Source organism: Lotus japonicus, chromosome 3 (genome assembly GCF_012489685.1).
Source record: "Lotus japonicus ecotype B-129 chromosome 3, LjGifu_v1.2".
Classification (NCBI taxonomy): domain Eukaryota; kingdom Viridiplantae; phylum Streptophyta; class Magnoliopsida; order Fabales; family Fabaceae; genus Lotus; species Lotus japonicus.
The window spans coordinates 78,345,347-78,355,728 of record NC_080043.1 but is presented as its reverse complement, the minus strand read 5'-3'; the positions used below and the strand labels follow the sequence as shown (position 1 = coordinate 78,355,728).

The window sequence follows — 10,382 nt, the reverse complement described above, 5'->3', positions numbered from 1 at the left end:
TTGTTCGTAAATCAACTAAGGCAATAGGCAGATAGGCTGAGGTATCGGATTTTGTATTTGGTTTTTTGGTTCATCCACACATTACTTTCTCTTCTATCTCATTTTTATTTACTTCATTTTTCTATTTTTCTTCTTTCTCTATCATATCACTCATCATTTATCTTATTCTTATTTTTCTTTTCTCTTATTATCTTTCACTAGATGTAAGTGTTTTTTTTAGTTTGAATTAACTTTATTCTTTTGTATTGGTAGGTTACATATATAATAATCATATGCAGATAAAATTTGTCTTTTGGGATGCAGAAGAAACAAAAAGTTTCTGAGAGTGAGGCGGGGAGTCACTTTGATTGTACATCACTAAGTAATGCATGTATTAGAAAATGAGTACAAATCCAATACAAGGACATGGACATCTTCATAATAATCAAAGAAACTTCATGTGCCCAAAAAAACCCAAGCAAACAATATTTGAATAGAATACTCCATTATTAGCTAATTTCTTCTGAACAAGATTGGTATGATGATGCGAAGGTAAATTAGCTCATGAGTATCATTAGAAAAAGAATGATGGTAATCATGACAGGCCAATTATGGCTCAAATCACATATAATGGTATAGGTGTACCTCAGGGACCAATCAGTCCCATGATTCCCATAGCTTTCACTCCACATATGTACAACAAATTGCAGAGGAAGACAACAGAGCTTTAAAAGAAAGAAAAAGTTTCAACCTCATGATTATGTACTATGCTTTTAAATTTTCAGCCTCCATGTCCCACAAGAAGGACATGACAGTGCTACTTCTTAACTTTGTATGGTTTTGAGTAGTTGAGACTTGAGGATGAAAACAAATAAAAAATCAGCCTTTCCATTTTCTCCAAACAATAGTTAAAACAAACAAATTACTAATTCTAGTAGTTGATACAATCAAATAATAAATTCTCTCAAAACTTTATTCCCTCTCTCTCTCTGTACATATTAATAATGTCTCAACTCAACAAGGCACCACCATATTATATACAAGTAGTTGGATATCTATTACCATGTTGAAAAAGTTTATCTTTCCCTCATGGTTGGACACCTGAATTAGCTGCAGTCAAATATGGTGCAGTCACTACAGCCAGTAAATCAGAGCTGTTAAATGAAAATCAGACGATTTGATGACTGACGTGACTGCACGCATTTTTGACAGCACCAAATCCAAATCCCATGTTTGGAAAGCATGCTCTTCAACAAATGACACAGGCATTGGGATTCTCTTCCATGCTTTGTACATGGTAGTGTGTGGTCATGTATGGATTATAAGCCCTGTAAGCCTTGACCAGCTCCAAAACAGGATCTGGGGCAGGTTCTTTTTTCTTCTCTTCTTTTTTTGATTCTTCCTTCTTCCCCTCTTCCTTCTTCTGTTCCTCTTTCTTTTCTCCTTCCTTCTTGGCCTCTTCTTTCTTGGGCTCCTCTTTCTTCTTCTCTGGCTCTTTGGCTGGTCCTACTGCTACTATATCTGTCTGCCAGTATTTGCGCAATTTGCTAACCACAGTAACTGGATCCACTGTTCCTATCACTGTTAATTTCTTCTCTTTCATGTCCATGGAGATGGCATCAATACCTAATAGGTTGCACAATTAGATTGTTCAGATTTTTTTTGATTTCAAAATTACTTTAGAAAAAGGAAAACTTGGAGAGAACAAATGTGTTTCTTTATCTGGAAATTGCTGTAGCAAAGAAAAAAAAATTAGCAACTATAACTTCAAACATAAAATAAGTGTGTGTTTGAAATTCTTCTATGGCTGATTCTAAAACCAAAATAAATTCTGAGAAGAAGCTTGTATGAGTAGCATCAGAAATTCAAAATTGATTCCAAGGAAAGATTAGCAAAAAAATCAACTAGAACTTAAAATGTGAAGGAGGCCAATCCAATCAAAACTAACCACTGCTCATTTTTCACTTCCTCTAATCCAATCAAATTAAGAGAGTTCAGTGGAAGAAAAATCCAAAGTGAGGCTAAAATAATGACAGAATTGGTACCTGTCAGAGTTGAAACTGTTTTCAGGGCCTTCTTCTTGTCCTTGTCATCATGCAAATCTAACTTGAGCACAAACTTCTGTAACAAAAATCAGGAACTGATGTTAATTAACCCAGATTCAAATAAAACTCAATTAATCTGAACCAGCCTAAATAAATACATAAAAAATGATACTTGAAACCAAAATTTCTCAACCAAACAGAAAGCTCTTGATGAAATATAAACCATCTCTCACATGTAGACCAGATGTTCAAAACAAATCCAAAACCAGGGTTCTGATTTATATCAAAATTAATTTCTAACCACACCAGATATTTAATTAAGGAGGGGTTGAACAGGGGACATGAAAGAAAAGAGAGAGAAAATGAGGGGATAATTAAAGCTCATGGAGAATCAACAAGGAATCAAAGCCAAGAAGTGACTGAGCAAAGAAAAAAGAATAGTGAAGAACCAAAAACTGGAAAGTGTGATGAATCATACCTTCATTTCTTTAATATGTTATTCAATTTTATGCAGATCAAACAAAGATGTGAATGAGTGTCTTGAGAAGAAGAGATGATCTATTGGGAAATTATAGAAGTAAGCAGAGTATTATATATGTTTTATATAAAATGGTGGAGAGTTGTTGGCTTTTGAATGAGACCTTATACACATTGATTGCGAAGCAATGACGAAGCAGCATTCTGTGAGCACAACAAACGTAGCAGGGCGTAAGAGTTTGACTGGCTGGTCAAGGGCTGCTACCACATTTTTTTTTTAATAAACAATATGAATTATATTGAAAAGAAGTACAAGGGGTACTTCAATCTCAATACAAATAAGGAAGAATGAAGGGAAAAAGACTGAAACGAAAACAATACAAGACAACCTACTACATCCAAAACTAACCCACCCAATACCCAATGAAAAAATTATAAAAAAGACCTCATTAAAACCTTACTATGAGAAAACTCTCTTGAAAAAACCTAGTAAGGAAAAAGTGTACCCATTTATAAACCATTTATAAAGCCGAGATGAATTTTCCCAAGGGGGCTTACAAAGGATCAAATTAACCCCAGCCTAATTACCAATCCCACACCTTGAACTTCACATAAAATTGAACTCAACTAGGAGTCATCCTTTAATTAATGCCTCAAAATGATTGAAATCATGGGTGAGTGAGTTCTTTAAGCATAGTTTAGACATCGATTTTTGACCGGTATGTAAAAAGAAAAAAATGTGTTGAAAGAGGTTTTCCTTTATAATTATAATTTTCAGGCCACAAATAAATTAATCTCATAACTGTTTACCGAGCATGGATACCTATAGAAACCAAAAATAGTTCAGATGGTTATATACGGATACATGCGTTTTGTACTTAAGTGATAAAATAACTATGAATGATTATTTTATTTTGTTGTTTTTTTGGCACATATAATAATATAAGGCTAATTATTATCAAAGACAGACTTATTTGTGTTTTTTATGTAAGGCTTAATAAACTTATCCAAAGATTTTTGTTTTAGCCGCCTATAATTTTTTTTGAAATACTTGTTGTTTTAGAAAAGAATAATGTTTTATTCACACTTCTCTTTGAGGTGGAGAGAGGTGGAATGAGGAGAGAGATAGGAAGAAAAGAAAAAGTAAGAGAGAGAAAGTTTGAGATGTGATAAATGATGAGATGTGAGAGATAGAAATAAAATGAGGTGGAAATGAAATGTTTAAAAAATGAGGTGTGTATGTATATATTATTATTGTTTAGAAAACTAATGTATTTTTTCCAACTGTTTTTCACATATGTCATCATCAATTGAATTTTATCTCATCTATTATTTTTATATTATTTTTATATTGACCAACTACATGCAACCCTTCTCTATCAAAGAGAGTTTTATTAGCTCTTATTATTAAAAATATAAAAAAAAGCTATTTTAGTCAAATACTAGTATCAATAATTATTATCTTACATGTACCAAAAAATAAAAATATTTGTTATCTTACTTTTGTATCATAGTCTTAAATAATAATATTTATGGAACAAAATAAGTATAGTTAAGAATGTCAGGTAGTTGGGTTTAATAGTATAAGTTTGAATTCTTTTGCACACATAAATATCAAGTTCATAGACATTTTTATTCCGGGAGTCCAGCATGCCATTGGAGTGAACAAGTATATGCTAGCCCTCAAATTAAACGTAATATATAGGAGATAATCCTCTCCAACCGAATACCCCAAGACGAAGGAGAGCTAGCTCTTTCAACGAAAAATATATAACCAAGACTTGAACTCAAAACAATGTATTAAGTATATAATACTATTTAAATTAAGAGAAAAACGATGATGTATGATGTTGTAAAGTTTTTTTTACACCTTCAACCAATCAGATTTTAAGGATGTACCATGTCAATTAATGAAATTAAATAAAAAGAGAGATTTTCTCACATCCTTAAAATTCAATTGATAACTTTCTACCATCAATGCATAGAAATTAAACTCTTAAATCAATCAGTGTGTTTGGATATATATACTAATCGGATCAAATGCAATATAGACAAGCTTTTCTACTGATTTATAAGGAAAATTAAATCATTTTTATCTGTTAGTGAATGCTACTAGGTCACATTAATTTATATCGATGGGGAATACTCCCTCCGTCCCTAATTATAAGCTAACATTGAGACTTTTTTGTGTCACTAAATATAAGCTAACCTTGCAAAAGTTAATATTTCTTTCCATATTCACCCTTGCATTTATTGGTAGTGGAGCACCACCATTAGTAGTACAATGATGAAAAAGTGTTATCATAAATAGGGGTAAACATAGAAAGTTGTACATTTTTTTTGAAAATCAATGCATCAATTAAGACTTTCTTAATAAGTGTGATTTTTACAACTTTAGCTTATAATTAGGGACGGAGGGAGTAATTAACATGTATCCAAAAGCAGCTTTATTTGACTTATACGTATTTATCTGGATTAAGATTTTTCTTTTATGAAAACATTTCAAGATAAATAAGGTTTAGCTAACAAGCTTTCGAGAACATTCCAAACTATACAATAACTCATCTTAATTACATTCGAGAACGTTAGTTGAAGACCTTAGGATGTTGGAAGACTTATGAAAATTTTCTTTTCCAACGAGAAGAAAAGGATGCAATGGGGAAAATATCAATACCATAAATTTCAACAAGAGGCCAAGACATATTCTCATCCCAATTTTTCTTTAATTAATATAATAAGTTGGTATTCCTAATTTATCCATATTCCGTGCAGTGATTTAATTAATTAAAGTATATAGTTTAAAATTCACTCAATGCATGCACAAACAAATTATAAAATAATATGTATATATGTATATTCAATGAATTGGGCAAATGGATTAATTAAATAAATACTATATATTCTTCAAACAAAATACACGGTAAGCCATTGCATCCAGTTTGTATCACGTACCATTAACTTTTTCTTTATCATGCTTTGTGTGATTAAAGATTAATTTTTATGAGTGTAAAAAGTTTTGCACAATCATTCAATCATAATCTTCGATCTATTTTTTTATTTTAAATATATTAAATTTAAAATTAATTATGAGCTAACAAAATTGAGGAATGTGATTAAATGATGGTATAAAACTTATTTACACCGTTAGTGCATAAGAATTATTCTCGCGTTGTTCCGGTATGGAACCTCAGACTAAGGCTAACCAATTTCGAGAGCAAGCGAAAGTAAACAAAGTGAGTAAAAATGCGTGAAATGATAGGTCCTCGCCGCTTGGGCGGTCCTCTTTTATTTATAGTTTGGGTTTTGATCCCGTTGGATCATGGGTTACCCGGCCCATTTAATACATGATTCGGTCAGCCCAATTGCTATACATATTGATCAGCCCATACCAGACCACAAGCCCTCAAGACACTAAAGGCTTAGTATAAGGCGAAAGTGTCTTTGTTAAGCCCTCAGCTATTTACATCACATAAAATGTCAATAAAGGCGTGTAAATTCAAATACTTATAAACCTTAACCAAACACCTAATGAACATCATCTTTGTGTGTTGAATCAAACTTGTCACATCCACTCAGCTGTCACTTCATATGCCCTTACCGTGGCAGATTTCGAAATCATTATTGCTTTACCTGCTTTAAATTCATCAAGTGGATCTCCTGCATATTTTTGGGAACTTGGGGCTACAATACTATTATATGTTTAAAAATTCCACTATCATAATTATCAAAGCTGCAATTAATGTAATAAAGTGCTATAAATGTTAAACGTAAAGTCATACCCCCTCCTGCAACCTGACTAGCCCCGAAACGTCACGTCTCTTAGACTGTAATACCCCTTACCATTTTTCCCTTGTCAAATCACACCCCTTCAATTCAAAATTTTCAGACCAACGTGTCCCTTTGGTCCAAACGTCAGAGTTCATACCTCGAACCCAACCCACACGCGAGGACACGCGTCCTTTTACTCACCATTTAATTCACCTTTTCATCTTCCCTCCCCCTTTCTATATAAGATCCGAAATTCTTACCCTTCTCTCACACTTTCATTTTCACTTTTTCTTACTCTCATCATCCTCTCTAATCAGCCAAAACGGTAGAAATTTTCCTATTTTCTCCACCGAGTTTGCTTAACGTTCGACGCTCCCCACTGCATTCATCACCAAAATCCCAGAAATCGCTCAAACTTCTCTCCTTCACAGGTAAACCTCATCCTCTTTTCTTTTCTAACTTCTACATTTCTTATTTTGCTTTTGAAACTTTAGCCTCACATGAACAACTTACTCTACTAGACCCAGAAACTCAACACAATGTTCTACCTTTCTGCCCAGAAAATCAAAGTTTTGCATTTCCACCCAGAAATTCAAACTACTTTGTCTCTTCTTCTCACACTTTGAAACTCTTCCTTTCAGGAATCCTTTGAAAATGACTACCAAACGTACTCGTAGGGAAGCTTCTGCCTCCACCACTCCATCTCCTGCTGATTCTCTATGGGTTTCTAGTAAAATCAAAAAACAATTTTCTAAGATTTGCACCCCAAAAGCTGTCATCGACTTAGTCACTAAATATAATTTTAGGAAAGATGGCCTAGATGCCCACCTGTACATAATTCCCTGCGCCCCTGATGAACCATGTTGTTTTGGGAAAACAGATGGTCAAGGGCGAAACTTCACCTACTTATTCGAAAGTTTGTTCTCCGATCTAAAATACGACTTGCCATTCTCTGACTTTACCTGCTCCATTCTAACCCTTTTGAACGTTGCCCCCACTCAGCTCCATGTCAATGCCTGGGCTTACTTAAAAGCTTTTGAAGTCCTGTGTCAAACCTTACACATTATACCCACCAGCAAATTTTTTTTTTTACTTCTTTGAAACATGTGGACGAAATGTGAGGGGCGAATATGTCTCACTCGCCACCGCTAGGGGTCTAGGATTGTTCACCCTGTATAAAAGCCATTACAAACACTTCAAAGGTAAATTTTTCAAACTTCGCGAATCTGATGCCTGCAAAGACATATTTTACTTTGCCGATGGAAGCCCAAAATTTCCTTTCTATTGGACGAACCAATACGAGAGCGTCATCTTCCCGATGATGCTCTTACCCCCGAAGAATTAGTAGATTGCAAACTTCTATCTGGCCTAGGCTTAAACCTTAAAGATTTTATGGTTGCTCTCTCTAAAAATGCAGTTGATAGATACGTTGGTAAGACATTCTAACATGTTTCGCCCCTTCCTTAAATTACATAAGAAAACTTTTACCAAGTTCTAACTCTTGTTCACTCTTTTGCAGGAACAATGGCCCGCCTAACTGAAGAAGATATCCTTCGATTTCGCCGCGAACAACAGGCTGCTCGCGAAAAAAGGAACCCCGCGAAATCGGCGGACGAACATGCCACCAGCCACTCCGGTACTGAGTCGGGCCGCCCCGCAAAAAAGAAAAAGAAGAATGAAGATCCTGCCTCTGACAAAAGCAAAGCCTCGAACCAAACCTCGCTGGAAAAGTTCATGAGCAAAGGCGAATCTACTTTGGCGAACAAAGGCTGTTCATCAAGCACCCCACCCGTTTGCTGGAAAAACTTGCTGAAAGAGTTTGAGGAATTATCCTCAGATGATGTAACTTCAATTTGGGACTCCAAGATTGATTTCAACTCCCTGGTGGAAACAAATCTGGTGTTCGAGGCGGACCGTGATAAGATGAGGAAACTAGGTCTGAAGGAAGCTTGTCAGGCCATGATGACAAAGGGCTTGGAGATTGCTGCTATCTCCAAGATGATCGACCTTGAATCGGCCGGATTCGATGGTCTTGCTTCAGCCAAGCTTGTTGAAGAGAAGGGAAAAGAAATTGGAAAAATGAAAGCTACACTCAAGTTGCTGGACAAGTCGAACAAGGCGAATGAAAAGAAAGCCGCGGATTTGGCTTTAGAGTTAGAAAAAATGAAGAAAACCTCTGACGAAAACAATGCTACCATCCAAGCAGTGAATGAGGAAAATGAAAAAATTAAGGTTGACTGCGCTCAATTGACTACTGTGCATAATCAAGTGCTTGAAGAAAATTCCCAGATGAAAACCGAAATCGCTGACTTGAAAATTTCTGTTCTGGATCAGTTTGAAGCTGGATTTTCTAAAGCAATTACTCAAGTCACTTTCCTTAATCCTGACCTGGCGATCAACTTGACGGGAACAGACCCTTATGCCCGCATTGTTGATGGCAAATTGATCAGCCCGGATAACGCGGATGAGGAAAGAATTGATGAAGAAGAAGAAAAAGAGGAGGAAGAAAACAAAGAAGATGAGGAAGGAAATGCCAACAACAAGGAAGGAGGTGGCGAAACTATCTGAATGATCTAGGCTCTAAGTTCGTTAGCCCCTTTTCTTTCAACTGACAATGTAAAAGGCTACGGGCCTCTTTTGCTTTAAATTACTTAATGTTCCTTGCCTTATGTAACAAATTTCCTTTATCATAATGAATTTTTCTTCAGTATTCACATGAGTGTCTTCTATCTAATTGTTTCACCAAAAACCTACATATCAAAATTACTTCGCCTAAAATCTGAAATTATCATAACTTCTATAATAACACTATCCCTTACTCACTCAAACAACTATCACAATAACTAATTCCATAACTAAGCATATCTTTACTTAATCATCTAGTTATCATGTAACTTAAAAATATAAGCATAACTTTACTTAGTTATTCAAGTTATCATATAACTTCAAAATATAACTTAACATAAATAACGTTTACTAACCTTTCACCAGAATCGGTCCGCCTTCGTCATTTAGATTCGTCATTTAGTTGAATTCGTTACTCTCACATTTTACCTTACATAGTAAAATACTCTTGAGTGAATCCCTTTAAATGTTGTAAAATTTAAACTTAATCAACTACTTTGGAATCATAAGGCCTTTGTGTACATAACTTAGTCAAATTTTTCATTTTTGACATAGTTATTATTCATGGAAATCAAAGTCAAAATATTTGATTTCATTAGTATGCTCGCGTGGAGACTTGTGCTTAGTTTGGACAAGCTTAAATCCAATTTAAGACTGTGCTTATGAATTCGTGGTCGAATGCTCTTGTTTTAAGAGACTTACTTTTTTCTCAATTGTCTGACGTCGCCCAATTGATAGACCTTAGTTGATAAGTTTCCGCTATGGGTAAAAGAAATAAGTAAAATGATACGCCCTTGATCATTTTAAAAAAGGTTATGCCTCATTAAAAACTCTCCCGCCTGGGGTAGAGAAAAGAGTGCATACCTGTTATTCATTAATAATTGATGCCTCGTTAAAAACTCTCCCGCCTGGGGTAGAGAAAAGAGTGCATCAAATTTAGTCTTACACAACAAACATAGTCTTAAACGATACAACCAACAAACGTAGACTTCAACACACAAACTGAAACAACGAAACATGGTCTTGGAGAAACATACACTGAACCAAACTGTACAACACAAAACAAACTGAACGAACCACCCTGCACTTCAACTGTAATAGTAACGGAGATGCTGTGCATTCCAAGCCCTTGGGACCCTTCGCCCCGATAACTCCTCCAAATGATACGCCCCTTGACCAAGCTCTCGCAGAATCTTGTAAGGTCCTTCCCAATTAGGTGATAACTTCGAATCATCAGGCCCCTTCGCCTTCCTACGCAGAACCAAATCTCCAACTTTCATTTGCCTCGGAACCACTCTAGAATTGTATCGCCTTTCCGACCTCTGTTTTACCATTGCTTGCCTCAAACGAACTTCTGCTTGCGTTTCCTCTGCTAAATTGAGATCAACCAATCTATTCAAGTCGTTCTGCTCTTCATTATAAGTTGCCACCCTGAAAGTTACATCTTGCAATTCTGCTGGGATCATAGCATCTACCCCGTAAGTCAAC

The 10,382-nt window shown here is 35.3% G+C and overlaps 1 protein-coding gene across 1 annotated transcript; it reads right to left on the bottom strand.

Annotated features, from left to right (window-relative positions):
- Positions 1 to 841: 841 nt before the first annotated feature.
- LOC130746158 (heavy metal-associated isoprenylated plant protein 39-like) lies at positions 842 to 2,669 on the bottom strand. The gene is made up of 3 exons (XM_057598706.1): positions 2,503 to 2,669; positions 2,025 to 2,100; positions 842 to 1,605 (listed from the first exon to the last, which is right to left on the bottom strand). The coding sequence occupies exons 1-3, from the start codon at positions 2,506 to 2,508 to the stop codon at positions 1,229 to 1,231; spliced, it is 459 nt and encodes a 152-aa protein (XP_057454689.1). The 5' UTR covers positions 2,509 to 2,669; the 3' UTR covers positions 842 to 1,228.
- Between the last annotated feature and the right edge of the window lie 7,713 nt (positions 2,670 to 10,382).

Bases quoted from the DNA above. Each gene is read 5' to 3' on its own strand.
- LOC130746158 (XM_057598706.1), bottom strand. The intron at 1,606-2,024 runs GTACCAATTCTG...GCAACCTATTAG, and splicing joins AACAGTTTCAACTCTGACAG to GTATTGATGCCATCTCCATG.